General features: G+C 43.7%; 1 protein-coding gene across 3 annotated transcripts in view; it reads left to right on the top strand.

Annotated features, from left to right (window-relative positions):
- Positions 1–14859, top strand: part of RBM20 (RNA binding motif protein 20) — a 67400-nt gene that overhangs the window by 32539 nt on the left and 20002 nt on the right. For all 3 annotated transcript variants that reach the window (XM_027692132.1, XM_027692133.1, XM_027692131.1), the window contains exons 2-5: positions 7704–8883; positions 10536–10597; positions 10753–10844; positions 11188–11279. In XM_027692132.1, coding sequence (XP_027547933.1) covers positions 7704–8883; positions 10536–10597; positions 10753–10844; positions 11188–11279 — 1426 coding nt within the window. The remainder of the gene's footprint in view (positions 1–7703; positions 8884–10535; positions 10598–10752; positions 10845–11187; positions 11280–14859) is intronic.

Below are 14859 nucleotides of genomic sequence, written 5' to 3'. Positions count from 1 at the left end.
GGCAGGCGCTGGCAGTGTGGCACTGCCGGAACATCGCAGCACGCCCCGAAAGCTCCACAAAACTGTGGCATGATTTCACTGCTAATTTAGAAGTTTGCAATATGTTACCAAGGGCACTGATCTGGTGCTATAGCTGTTTCTGACAGGTTTTAGCATACATTTAAAACAATTTTTAAAAAATAAGTTTCTTTTAACTTCTGTAAATAAAGAATTTAATCTCCTTGGGAAGAAGTTGCAGCTAGATGGTTGCAGTATAACTAAAGGAATTAGTATGGCTGCCTATTGAAATTTAAAATGTAGACCAGTGTTCTGATGTGCACACTAATTCTCAGAGACGTCTTTGACATACTGTGGCACATCATCAAAACCAAACAACATTTAAATATCATGAAACAATATAGTAATTTTTACAACTTCTGGAAATCATTACATATAGCCTTAGGTTTAGGTGGTACATTTGCTAGACTATATCCCTTACTTGAAAAGAGCTGGACTTCATGGAATTAAATATTTATGGAGAGATGTGTTGCGTGGCATAAGGCAGAAATAAATCTAGTATACAATCTGGAGTTATACACAATATAAAAGACGTATTTTCAGTATAAAGTGTATTATGGGTAACATACACAGGAAGTGTGATGACCAGCGCAGGCTTCGATGGTACCTGGTATTGTTGTTCTGGCGTTGAAAGTGCCAACTGTTTTTTATCGCACTGTATTCAGCATTTGAAAGCAGCTAAATGCAATAGAAGCAAATGTTGTTGTAAAGAAACCAGGATTGGTTTTAAACAGCAATCCAAACCAACTCTCCCAAAACTATAGAGCAAGAGTTGTTAATAAGAAATCAGTCTCACCAGAGATGATCCACCCTTTAATTCTTGCAAATGCATGTAGAACAGTAGCTTTTTTTGAACAGAAGTGACTGTGAGGGAGGAAAGAGCATGGTCTCTTCAGCATGCAAAGCAGAGCTGCAAGGTGGGTAAGATATCCTTGAATTACTGGTGTTTGGAGAGCAAATGGAAAGTACACCACAGTTCCCTTACTGGGAACGCTCCTTAGTCTATTTGATGCTTTCATTGATAACTTGGATGAGCAAAGCATCCATTAAATCTGCAGCTGATGCCAAGAGGAGAGGATTTACAAGTGCTCTGGAGGCAGCATGGGAGTCCGGAGTAATCCTGACAAACTGGATCTGACGTAACCCAGATGGAGTGGTGATGAGGACAAAATGAAATGGTGATACAATTAATCTGTTGGATAGTCAAAAGAAGCAAGGACTGAGGTGTTCTTTATTGTGTGGGAAGTCAGACCAGCTGAGCTCCAGGGATTCTTCCTAATGAGCATCTCTGGGCAATATCCCTTCAGGAAAGTGTCTGAGTGTAACAGGGAGCCACAGAAGGGACTGTGCTGTTATGAAGCAAAGCAATCAGACTGGGCATTACAAACAAACAATACACAATACAAAATGTGCAGAGAAAGGAGCTGGGATGATTGTAGAGAAGATATGATGGCAGCTACAGGAAGGTGAGAGAAGCCCTTCTCTGTGTGCATGGGCAGACTGGTTTATGCTGTCAGCAGTGAGCCATCTAACCATCCTCCTAAGATCGTTTCCTATTTTATTTCTGTGATCACAACGAACTGTTATCCAAGATAGAGCCATATGTTCTGCCCTTTTGTCTTGTCCCTTTCTTGGTGAAAATTGCTTGGCAGAGAACATTTTGGATTGAAAGTTTCAAGAGTAGAGACTCCTCCCTTGGTAGGAGCCAAGCACTTAACTCCTATCAGCTTTGTAAACATCGAGGTTAGCAGCTCTGTGATAACATTTTACATTTCATCTTCCTGCTAACTGTTAGGCTGGGTAATTGTCCAGATGATAAAGTTTAGCATTGCCAAATGTATGCAAAACTCACTTGGCAAAGCACATGTATACATTGGCTGATGTTTTATTTTCCTCTCTCAGTAGTATAATGGAGGGCTTTAGAAATCGTTATTTGGGATAAGAAGGGTTTTACTTGCAGCTTATACATGTATTAAAGTAGCTTAAGGTTTTTAGTGCTCCCCATCATTAGCTGGGAAACATGATCTCTTTTTTTTAATAATTTCTAACCATAACTCAGCACAAAAAAGTTTGGTAATAAATTATTTCAGAGCTTAAATTATAAAGGTGGAGGGTTTTTCTTCTTTCAGCAGTCTTTCCAAGCTTTTCTGATCAAGAAAGCAATTTTACTAAAACCAAAAGAAAATACTTCTGTAGAGCTGAAGAGAAAGTGAACACCCATTTAGTATCGGCCAGAAACAGTCTAGAAGTATAGGAAAAAGTTCATGTATCCATTTTTTAACCAGTGTTCCAGTCTTTGTTACATAAGTGCTGGGTTTATTCAACAAGCAAAAATGAAAATAAACCCTGTATTATTAATGGGATCAGCAAAACAACATAACATAAAATGTAATTATAATAACAATAATTATTAGTATAATGACTAATTACTATTATAATTAATATATGTTGTTGAGATTGCTGAACTTTGTCTTTACTCCTACTGGTGTTTGAAACATGACTTGGCAGTTTCCTTGTACTCAAGAGGCTGAATTCTGTCCTCACATACAAACATATAATTTCAGTGAAGTATTGTCACATGCTGCATTTTTCTTTGAAAACTGTCTTGCCAACTTTGTCTATCTAACAGTCGATCTGTATATTTTTAAGGCTTTTTTATTTGCTTTTTTAGTACAGCGCCAGTTGTTTTGGGTGAGTTTAGAGAAGGCAGCTTCGTGTGTTTTGCATAAATGATACATTGCAGGGAAGGGATATTCACATTTCTGCATAAGAGAATATAATTTATTTTGTGCTTGGATAATTAGGAAATGGTTCTGTGGAATGTATTCAAGACTCCTGGATTACAAATTTATAGTTTGCTAACTGTTAGAAAAATTGATTCAGAAACAGCTTTAGAAACCAGCACGCTACTGAAAACATGGTTTCAAATGTAGTACTGTGCTAGTGCAAGTGATGATACATGTAGATTACTTGGGTGTCTTAATGTCATTGGCCACTTTAATTCTGAAATTTTAACAGCTTGGGAAAAAAAAGTGTACATTTTGGAACAAAAAATATTAAAAATTTTTCTTGCAAAAATTTTGACAGGTAGGTGTAATTATATATAAAAGCAAATATAACATGGGGAGGGAATATAAAAATCTTAGAAGATATGCAAGATTCATGGAAAATGCAAGAAAACAAATTCTGCACTGCTACAAATTACTTTTTGTGGGTTTTTTTAAGTATTCAAATTCACACTCTATGCAGTATTTCAGATATCTTTGGGTCTAAATTCCTACATAAGTAGTTCCAGCTCAGATCATCACTTTATTCATTCAGATTTTTTTATTTATTTCTTAATTTTGAAAGGTGCTGGGCAGCACTTGAAAACCCTTAGTTTTAATACTTGAAAATCAAGCTCCGGGTTGTTGGTCTGTTCTAATAGACATTTTGTGGTCAGCCTTTTCATCACTCTTGTAGACAGGATGGCTCAAATAATCGAGACATCTAGATACCTTACCTCTGACACTGTTTCTGGATGCTAAAAGCATAATAAGGATTACAGGGATAGGAGATGGGCTGAATTGATTTATAGCAATATGACCTTGCCAGTGTTTGCAATCTCATTGTGAGTCTTGTAGTAGTCAATGTACCACTTCAACTCCTATCTCCCAGAGCAGCGTGAACACCCGCCTGGATTATGGATTTCTGTGTGGAAACTGTACGGCAGCACTCCTGCCTGTGAGTATTTTAGCAAAGAAAGACCATTTCTGGCTTTCCTAGTTATGCAAGAGATTGCTGGTGCAGGCCAGCTGTACAGTGGATGTTAAATAAATAATTGCAGAGGACAACTTCTGTTTACTTTTTACATTGCTGACCTTATAATCGGGAATGTTTTGCACAGGATAGAGCTGACTTTGTCTGACGCAGGCCAATTCCCTGAGCACTGGATGGAGAATGAGAGCTTCATTCAGCTGCTTTCAATCATCTTACAGCAGAGACCCCCCACGAGCAGGTGGGGGCTGCGTTTTGGTAACCTGAGGACGAGCTGGGGTGGGAAGTGTGCGTGTATGAGTGGTGAACAGCCCCCACAAAATGTTTTAGTGCTGTCTTCACTTTGTGTTTGCACTTTCCAGTGGTTTAGTAAATCTCTGACAGGGTTGTTTACAAAATTGTGTTATCAAATACATAAGCATTACGTTTGTAGAACAGAAAGAGGGAAAGAAACTTTCAAACCTGTGCATGCTGGCCTTGTGCATCTCTTATGTCGTGTATTTCATAGCAGAACAGAAAACCTCAAATCTGGGTCTCTCTCTAAAAGATGCTTTATACACAGCTCTTCTCCCAACCTCCCATCTGCATATCTGCTTTTCCCACTGACCCATGAACAAGCCCTTCCTTCTTTGCCTTGATTAGATGATAAAATATTCTGTTTCTGCTGTGGGAAGCTAACTCTGCAACCTGAAACACCCTGAAATCTGGAAATTCATAACAGACATGGATTTTGAAGCTGTGGCTGTTCCCAAACCTATTGGTGCATGGGAGCCTCTCTCCTCATTAATTCTGTCCCTCTGTGAGTGGATTGGAGGCTGTGGCTTTTCCTTACGGCATTCATTTTCCTGCAGGTGAGGTTTCCTGCAGTCCCACACCTTCCCACTGCTGGCTTGCAATCCAGGGATGAAGCCGATGGGTGCAGGGAGCAGGGTGCTCTCCTGCTCCGCAGCAGGGCCCAAAGACCATTTGTTTGAGGTGGCTGGTGTGGCTGTACAGGGCATTCCTGGCCTTGCCTTCCCCATACCTGGCAGCAGATCCCAGGAGTGAGAGCTGGGGAGCAGCAAGTGCCCGGGCCTGCCCAGCCGGGGGTGCTCTGACAGGGCACTACTTGTGTGCTGGGAGGTTCTTAGAGACAGCACTCCAAATCTGATCAAAATATGAGGCTGCGGCAGCTTCAGGGCTTGTGGCAGTGTCAAGTGAGATGTTTCTCTGGAGAGAAGGAGCCTGTGCCTCCATCCAGCAGGTAGCCGCCAGAGTTGGGAAGTGGCTGCAGCTGTTGAGATACGCTCGCTGCTGCGTAGGCTTGCAGCACAGTGGAATTGTATTACTGGTAGCAGGAGTCATCTGTGGCTCCTGAGCCTGAAAACAATATATGCTGCTGGCTTTTCTTTTTATTTTAAGACCACCAGGCAGTTCTTATTTGCATGCTCTATAAAACTTTTTAGAAGAGTTTTGCAACTTACTTAAAGAACAAAAGGTACAACCAGCTACAAAATGGAACAATCGTCAGGACTGTGGCAAATCCTGTGCAGTACAACATAAGTCAGGGCACTTCAGATGCTGGTGGCACAATAGAGCTCAGGCGCAGGGTCAGACCATGTCCCCTTCAGCGATGACAATGTGTGTCACAATGTGGCATCCCCTGCTTGCTGAGCCCCTCACACCACATGGACTCCTTGGTAGCTTTTATGGGTCCTCAGGATCTCACAGGTTTTTTGGGCTGGGGTTTCTGAGAGCTTCCATGTTGTTTTGACTGTCCTTGAACCCTGACTCTCATCCATAATCAAATTTACAGCAAGCTGTGTTCTAGGTGCAAGTCAGAGGGTAAGCAATGGAAACCACATGGGAAAACAAAAGGCACCTCAGCTCTGAAGCTGAGCACTGGTGTCAGCTTGTGCTGGCAGGGAGTCGTGTTATTACATAATGATGCACTTATCCAAACGGCGGTTTGTATTTTGGGAGACAGATGTGCCTTGCAGTTGCTAGTGGAAGTTAAATGTTAAATATGAAACCCATTCATTTTCTCTTAGTCATACTTTGGATTTAAGCAGATGTTTTCCTAATTTGTGGTTTTCAAATGTAGCATGCTGACAAGACATTTATCATTAACTACAACTTCATCCATGCAGTTTAGCAAATTGGCCAATTATTAACAGTGAGGGTTGCGTGATGCACAGCTCCTGCTACTTTGAAAGGCCTCAATTGAAACCCAATATGTTTTTACAATATAAATTAATTGAGCTTTGGAATGCATCCCTGTTTTGTAAGTGCTCTCTGCTCTCATTGTCAGAACGAACAGCCATTTGTAATACACTGAGTAGCTGTGCTGTCTGTGAGCAGAGGTCCTGGTGGTGGAAAGGGAAAGATAACATTTTTCTGGTAGGGGCATGGAAATGGTTGATGGTATCCACATGTAGGCAGCATGACATAAGGAGGGAGTGTGGCTGTGGGGTGGTGTAGGTGCATGGAGACCAGGCTTGCTTTGCCACAGATGATGCAGGAGGCAACCTGAAGGGGTGCAGGGAGAGTGATAAAAGCAGGGTGGATGCAGCTGCCTGGAAGTTAGTGCTGCCTAGTATTTTCCATTTCACTTGCTTGTAACTTTGCTAGACTTTCATAAAATCATAGAATGGCTTGGGTTGGAAGGGACTTAAAGATCATCTAGCTCCAACCCTCCCTGCCATGGGCAGGGACACCTTTCACTAGACCAGCTTGTTCAGAGCCCCCTCCAACCTGACCTTGAACACCTCCAGGGGTGGGGCATCCACAGCTTCTCAGGGCAACCTGTGCCAGTGTCTCACCACTCACTTTACCCATATTGATTTATTTTTTCCTGGTTTCTGTTTGCAAGGTTTGACAAGGTGGGAGGAGGAAAGTTTGGTGGTGGTGCTGTGAAGTGGTGAGGTGTTCCAAAGGTGCTTCCCAAAGCAAGGAACCACCATGTGCCTGAAAATGTCATCTCCTATTTTCTCAGCTCTGGAATTCAAGCAGGCGATTTAGTAATCATTCATTCATCCCGTGTATGGGACTTGAAGGAGAACACTGAGTGCACCTCTCATTTCTAGAAAGTATAAAGACCTTGATTTTCACCAGCTAGCACTGCAGAAATTTTGCCTTACATTCCAGCTGAACAGGGAAAACTGTTCAGGACAGTCTGTTCATAGTTGCTTCACCTTCTGCCAGATAATTCACTTTTTTTTCCTCTTCTATATTTGCATCTGCTCAACAGGGAATCTATATACTTTGTTATAGAACAGGCTGCTGTGGAACTGTAAACAAAATAAATGCCTGTGGTATATTTCATTTTGCTTTATGCAGCCAGATGTGCTAGGTGTGAAGTACCTACAGGGCTGGCTTTATAGTCCCATTTGATGTCCTTTTCTTCACAACCTCCTGTTCTGTGGGAAAAGGGAAAAATGGTAACATCACAAAACCAGTCAGGAGTGGTGATGTCTCAGCAGGGAGGCTGGAGGTTGCATGAAGTGCAAAAAGGGGAAAAATTGTTGATTGGAGGATGGTGTGGGAGGGTCTGTGTGACCTCTGTTCCTGGTCTGCATTAAAAGCATAAGCCCTATGGGTACTTAAAATGAGCTGAAGGCCTGATCCAGAGGTTGATGAGGGATGCAATGAGGGCTTTAAAGTGAGATCTTCGGAGTAGTTTTCTCCCCTAGTAACTTTGTAGCTTTTTGATTGAAAGGGATGCAGCAGCAGATGTGGAAGGGAAGATGGCTTGTTATGGGTATGTTCTCAATCACCCTCTTGCTTTCCCTGAGTTTAGGTAAGCTAAATCTCTGGAAGCAGCTGTGTATCCCATGCTGGGCTTTAAGATGAGACAAGTGTAGGTAGATGTGGGGGTGAATTTGGCTAACCCAAATCCTTATCCCTTGCAGTGCTGCCAAGCTCCTGGAAAAGAGCCCGTTCTCTGTTGGTGCCCCGAGCCCCCTGCTCCCCTCGCCGGCGAGCCTGCAGCTGGCCCAGCTCCAGGCGCAGCTCACGCTCCACAGGCTGAAGTTGGCTCAGACGGCCGTTACCAACAACCCGGCTGCTGCAACCGTCCTTAACCAGGTGCTCTCCAAAGTGGCCATGTCCCAGCCACTCTTCAATCAGCTGAGGCACCCCACCGTGATGAATGCCCCACAGGGCCACGCCGCGGGGCCACCGCAGGGGCCTGGCATCGCTGGCACGAGGTTCCCCTCCAGCGGCATTGCCTTTCCTACCCAGAGCCCGGCCTTAGCCACGCCGGGGAGCGGCCTGGGGCCTGTCCAGGCCCAGGCTCCCAATGCCATTGTCATGAGCCCCTTTGGAGGTGTCATGGCTCCAACCTCTGGCCAGCAACCCGTGGTGGTGGGCCTCAACAAGGCGGGTGCCTCCACGTCCGCTGCTGCAGGGGGCTTTTATGAGTACAACAAGCAAAACGCCGCCACGGCCACCCCTCAGGCGTATGCCTCGGAGGGTGACCAGTCCAGCCAGCACAGCTTCCTCGCTGGTGGGACCCACACCGCTGCCTCGGCAGCAGGGCCACGCTACGAGGGTCACTTCGGGGCTCCCAGCCAGCTGCAGCACGAGGCGTCAGCAGCATTTCCCAAGGAGTCCTACGGGGCAGCAGCACAGCATGGGGCAGCACGGGCCTTCCCCAGCGACCCGCACACCAGCTCCCATCCGAAAGGAGATCCCGGCCCTGTCTTGCATGGCAGTGGTACAAGCAACCAGTGGGAAAATATCCCTAATTTCCCCAGCCAAAACAAGCCTGACCTCATGCCCAGTGACAGCCTGTGGCCGTCAGCGAGTCAGCAGCAGTATGAAATAAGAAACGAGCTGTACAACCCCGAAGAGCCGACACCTGACACAAAGTTCAGCGCGGCCGCCCCCCCCGCCTTCGGCCGCCTCAACCACAGCACACAGAGCTTCGGCAGCCCTCGCATGAGGCAGAAGGAGGAGCGGAGCAGCGGCGTGCCCGACCTGACCACTCGCTCCCTGCCACCACACCAGCTGGGCGACCTCCGCGGCGTGGCCCCTCTCCACTTCCCCCACGTCTGTGCCCTGTGCGACAAGAAGATTTTCGATCTGAAGGTGGGTGGTTTTAGGGCGTCCCTGGGGCACAGCTCAGACCCTTGAACAGGCTACAAGGTGGCTGATCTGGCCATCAGCTCCTGCCACCCCTCGCCGCCAGTGTCCATCACAGCTGAGGTGCCCCGAGAGAAGCAGAGACAAAGAGTCATAATTTGGCTTAGGTTGTTGTGCATCTGTTTCATGGCAGTTACTGGGGTTTTGAGATCTGGTTTTGTTCCGCATCTTGCCGTGAAAGATGGTGAGATTACAGCGCTGGCATGAGGTCTGGGCTGAGGTCACAGCTCACCTCATGGGCCCAGAGTGAGGCGGGGAGGAGCTTGAAGCTGATCCCCCAATTCTCAAGCTGCTGTTGTAACCCCATGTCTGCAGTTTCATCTGATTCTCCCTTTCTGATCCCAAGGGCTTCTCCCTAAGAGCCTTGTGGAAGCAGTTTGCTTACACAAATCATCACATTTTTTATAAAATTATTTTAATAATTCCTCTGTTGGGATCTCTTCCTCCTAGTATGTCTCAGGAAAATTTAGGGCTCAAGGTCCACAGCAACTTTGGCCTGGAAGCAAAGAAGCTGCTCAGGACATGTGGTGCACACCGTGTTCCCACTTCTCTGTTACACTGCCAAGGGAGCTCCAAATTCAACCTCACCCTCGAGAAGCAGCTTCCCAGATCCCCAGAGAGCTCGTGTGCTAAGTCACGTTATATGGATCAGGTCTGGAGATGGCCACTTTTGTGGCCCTCTGAACCCCACAGCTATCCATGGGCTTTGGCTGTGGTTGTTCTGCTTTCCTGGTGAGCCCTGTACAAGTCCCTGTGACCTTTTCCATCATATCACAGGACCAGCACCTAACCGCAAAGGCATGTATTCTCATGCTTGTGGTGGCCTGACAATAAAATGACAACAGCATGTATGTAGGAAGGAAAATGGACAGCAAATGAAATAGTACCTAATACTTACATACCCTGGGGCTTTGGCATACTTGAATATATTTGCTTTCAGCTTTCCCTTTTACTCTTTTAGCAACTGCTTGCAAAAGGGTTTGCTGTGATTACTGCAGCTACAGGCCTGGGCTGAAGTAGTCCCTGTGTAGGGCATGCTGGGCATTTCTTCTTTTCATTAAACATTTAGAAAGAGCAGGGCAAATGTTATTACAGTGAGTTTCAGTGGGTCCGTTAGGTAGTGTTTAATGCACTGCCTCAGTTGGATCATTGAAGTGTAAATAGCTGAATGTACCTTGACAAATGCTGCTAATCTATTGAAATAATAAGCAGCATTGTGGCTGCCCCGAGTACTGAACACCTTCTTTATGGACATTGCAGGAGTTGAGGGTGCTTAGCACCTTACAGGATGAGCTCTTCAGCTAGAGTGAAGTAACTTAATTCATTGAAATATACTGAATTTAAAAGTAAATACAGAGAAGCTCTGCTTTTGTAAAGTAACCTATAATTTAACCTACAAATAATGAAAATGAATTAGATGAATAATAATGCATTGGATAAATAATAATGCATTGGATGCTTGGCTCCAGCATCACATGGTTTGATCTTCAGCATCTCAGTATTGGTTTTAGAATAAGGTAAACTGAACAGAGGAATAATCTCTTTTAAATTTGTCTCATGATTTTTCCTGTGCTCATCATCTCTTTGTTTCAATATAGGACTGGGATCAGCACATTAAGGGAAGTCTTCACATCCAAAAATGTATGGCTTTTTCAGATAAGTAAGTATTATTTTAGAGTCACTTCAAACTGAACTGCTAACAGAGCATCGCTTACTTCAGTGGCTTTACAACTGGGAATTTGCTGCCTAATAATTAAGCTTGAATATTTATGGCACATTATGCATGCTTCTAAAGTTCTTTTCTTTCTTTTCCAGCACTGGTATCCGGTGTATGTTAAACTCAGGAGATGGAACGTTGCATTTATCACCAAATAATGCAGCAGTTTTCAATCCATCTAGTATCGAAGGTAAATGGTTGTATGTGCAATAGTTAAAAACAATTCTTTTAATTGAAAGGGAATTCACTTTCTGGGGAGAAGTGGGCTTTTTAAATGAAAAGTGATAAAAGTTTCCAAGAAAAAATTTTGAGAGGTTGTGCACAGAAAGACTAAAAGCCAATACTGTGCCTTTCTAAGTATGAATTTATTTTTCTTTCAAACAGCGACTGTTTTTTTACAGTACAACAAAACAGTGTATAATTTGGTGTAGAGGCTATGAAATTACTTATTATGTAAATGGGGCACTGCTTACTGAGCACATTAATGCAATTGATATTAGTCAAGATTTTCATGTCTGTAATCCATTATTTAGATTATCCACCAAATGTCGGCACATCTTTTATCACTACGCCAGCAAGATCCTTTGGCCAGCCAGCTCCTACATTTTCTTCTCCTCCATCAGGGGTAAGAGTGAGTACCTAAGCAAACTGATCTCTGTGTCAAGGTTCTTGTAGAAGTCACTTCTGCTTACTGGAATTTAAACCCTGAGGGCTTCCTTTCAAACAATAATCTGAATATTCAGTCTGTTATTTCAACTTCCCTGCAGCTCTTTTATGCTTTTGATTTTGGCTAAATATGAGCTTGATTGTAGTTTTTGTTTTGTTTTGTTTGTTTTCCAGTGATAAAAGTTGTTTTCTTATCAGGGAGATTTGGGCAGCTGGGTAAATGGTTTTGTGGGTATCCCACTGACCTTTCTCCCCCATTTTCTGAGTCGTTTCAACCCAGGGAGGTCAACTTCAGCTTGGAATGAATATTTGGATTAGTCTTTAGTTACTCTCAGTATCTGTCCTATCAAGCAGCCTTCTATTTGTCTGGTTATTTATTTATATCAATTGCTCTCTGCCTCTCCCACGCTGGGGTCCTTCTCCCGGGTTGCAATAGTGGCAAAGATAGTGGCTGCAGCTTCGCTGTTATTCGCCTGGAGGTTCCAGATCAGTTCATTATACTGGACTAACTTTTCCTTAGTTTCTTTTAGTGTAGTATTTATATCATCTGCTGCCACTGCTGGCCTATCAGCAAGTTTGCTTTGGTGTAGAGCCTTCCATGGTTTAGGTGTACTGGTCCCCACCCTGCATTCAATACAGGTCCCCAGTTATATTGCTCTAATGCACACTTGAATTCCTAGCTCTAATCAAAAAATGCCAGTAAAAAAAACCTCCAACATTAGAAGTGGTTCTTACACTGACAAAACACAAAGATTTTAGAAGGGGAAAAAAAAGGCAAATAAAAGCGAATCATATTGATAATGAAAATACGAAGTTGTTAGGTTAAAATTAAACTCATCACATGTCAGAAAGCTGCAGCTAAAGCTGGAGACACCAAGAACTTATGTTAGGGCGTTCATGGAATAGCAGCAGTAATCCAGGGGTTCAAGTTTTCACCTTGTTAGCTTTTGTGTATATATCCTGATGTGGTCTCAGACACTGAAAAGCAAGGCTGAGTTGTGTCCCTGTGCCACTCCGCTTTGCAACAGGCATTGCTTACAGGAAGGTCACCCAGATTTCCTTAATCCAACCAATTTTCTACCGTGCAGTTTTACTGTGCAAGAGGTTATTTGAAGGGGTTTTAGTTTCTGCCTGTCACAGACACTGTGTGTGCAGGGGAGCAAAGAGCAGAGCTGCTCATGACAGCTGCCTCCAAGGTCAGAGGTGGAGTAGCAGCGGGTGCAGAGGAATGTTCCTTTTCATCATGTCTGTCAACTTCTCAACAAATGAAATTACTGCTAATACCAGTGTCATTTCTCCTTAGAATCTGTCACTATTTATCATTTAAGCTGCCTGCAGAAATCCTCCTCCTGAATGACCTGCAGTATTATGAGAGATAAAAGAAACAATAACTTTGATTTTCCTGTAAATCCTCTTTTTCTTCAGAAGCTCATCAGATGAACAGGGAGCTATATTAGAGGTGTTAAGACCGAGTTTGCCAGCTGTCATTCACTCTGCAACCCAGGTGGCTTATAATTTATTACACCTTTGCACGGTAGTATTCACTTTCAGCTAAGCTGCTGCCATTTAACTGAGCAGTGGGAGATTATACTTGACCCTGCATGTAATCATAAACAAAGTGTTCAGATTTCTGGAAGGGCTTGCTCTGTGCTGTCCATCTGCAAATAACTCTATCCGTCTTTAAAAGGCAAGTGCTGCCAGTCTTGACTCGGGCATGGAGAGACATTAGCACTGGGGAGATGAGACTGGCCATTTCTTATTGTCTTTAAAAAAATTCATGTGAAGCTTAAGAAAGGGATAAAGAACTTGAAAAACAAGAAGTAAACAAACAAAAAAAGCTGTAATAATTTGGTGAAATAATATTACAAATTATATGAGGTGCATTTCACTGCTGTGCATCTTTTTTTTTTTTTTTTGTAATATCATTGGTAAAAGCTGCATTGGTAAACCCCCATAGACATAAGTTACAAAGCAAGTTAACTTAGAATCTTATTAAAAAATGCATTCAACACCTGTCACGCGACAGCTCCTTTAACTTCCTGATTGTGGATTTGGAAGCTGTATATTCCTTTTCTGGCTGTGATTTACAGCCCTATTTAATGAATAGATCCAATTTAACTGCAGTCAGCTGACAAGATCATTGCTTGATACAGCCTGTTGACTTCTGGCATGAGTATGTGACCACTTCTTAATCATGAATTACAGCAGGTTTATGGCATAGCATTTTAATTTAAGCCATTGCCAATTGTGGGGAAGTGGTAGCAACTTACAGTTGTTTGATTTAATGTACTGAGGAGCGTGTGTGGGCTCTGGAGCCAGCGCAGAGAACAGCCAAGTCTAGTCCCATAGACTCTTACACACCATCTTTTACCAGATCTAACAAAATAAACAGAAGATGCCCACCTGGGGGGGTGTGTGCACTGGGACTGGATTTGCTGTTTCCTTTTCCTCTGCTAGCTATAGTTGTGTTCTTCTGTTCTGTGCTACGTGCTGCCATGCCAGCTGCATACAGACATCACTCCTGTTCAAGTGGAGTTGCTTCATCTTTTTCTCGGGATCAGATCTGTGTTATTTTTCTGCTAGAGAAAATGTCTTACTTATGGACTTTTGCACTTCTTTGACTTACCTTACACACCTGGACAGGCTCTGTGAGATGCAAGCTAAGTAGCAGATCACTGTATAATGCAGGGTCTTGCTGCAGCAAAAATACACAAATGGTTAAGTGGTGAAGCCTGGAAGGAAGGCAGTGAGATGAAGGTGTAAATAAGATAACATTAGCTCTGTAACTTGTGAACTTGCTGACAAGCCAAACATTTGTGATGGCTCTGGTGAACTTGATCCCACAAGATTACGTGATTTGCATCTTCCCTTGAATGGCACAATTTTAATTGAAGGTAGAGTTACTTCTCCAGCAAAATCCTAACAGCAGAGGTCATAAACATGGAAGTAGTCTGGAAAGATTTAATCCTGTGTGACTGATCTGTTGCTTGTCATTAGCTGGGGTAAATTAACTTTCTGTCTGGGTATACTCTGATGCCTCTTTGCATAGAGAGTGTAGAGCTTGCTTTCCATGTCAGGGAGATGGGCAGTTCTTTGGGAACTGCCCCAGCACTCTAAAATAGACTTCCACCCTTGGAAAGCAATTACCATTCCGGTGCTATGGGCCTGTGCCAGCCCAATTTGGGAGACGTGGTCACTTGTCAGTGACCAATCTGGGAGACGTGTCCAATGGTGACTGTGCCCCCAGGGCAGAAGTCCCTCCTACTGCGTGTTGTTGCAATGAGAGGGGAAAGTAGAAGGTTTTCTGACTCGAGGTAGAGCTGTGTGTCCTCTCACGAGTTAAATGAGATCACTTTTACCCCTGGCCCAGTCTTTTCCACTGTGGCAGAAGAAAGATGTAAATTCAGCCCCTGCCGTCCTGAACACCTCTGTAGTCACCTAAACTGATTTCTGACATCCATAAATTCAGCAGGGACTGCAGTGAGCAGTTAGTTTTTGCAGCAATATCATTAATCTTGTTTGAAGGGGAGCATCTCCTC

The sequence above is a fragment of the Neopelma chrysocephalum genome, unplaced genomic scaffold (genome assembly GCF_003984885.1).
Source record: "Neopelma chrysocephalum unplaced genomic scaffold, ASM398488v2 Primary Assembly neopelma1_85, whole genome shotgun sequence".
In the NCBI taxonomy this organism is placed as follows: domain Eukaryota; kingdom Metazoa; phylum Chordata; class Aves; order Passeriformes; family Pipridae; genus Neopelma; species Neopelma chrysocephalum.
Note: the sequence above shows the minus strand (reverse complement) of the source record. Positions and strands in the feature narration are given on the sequence as shown.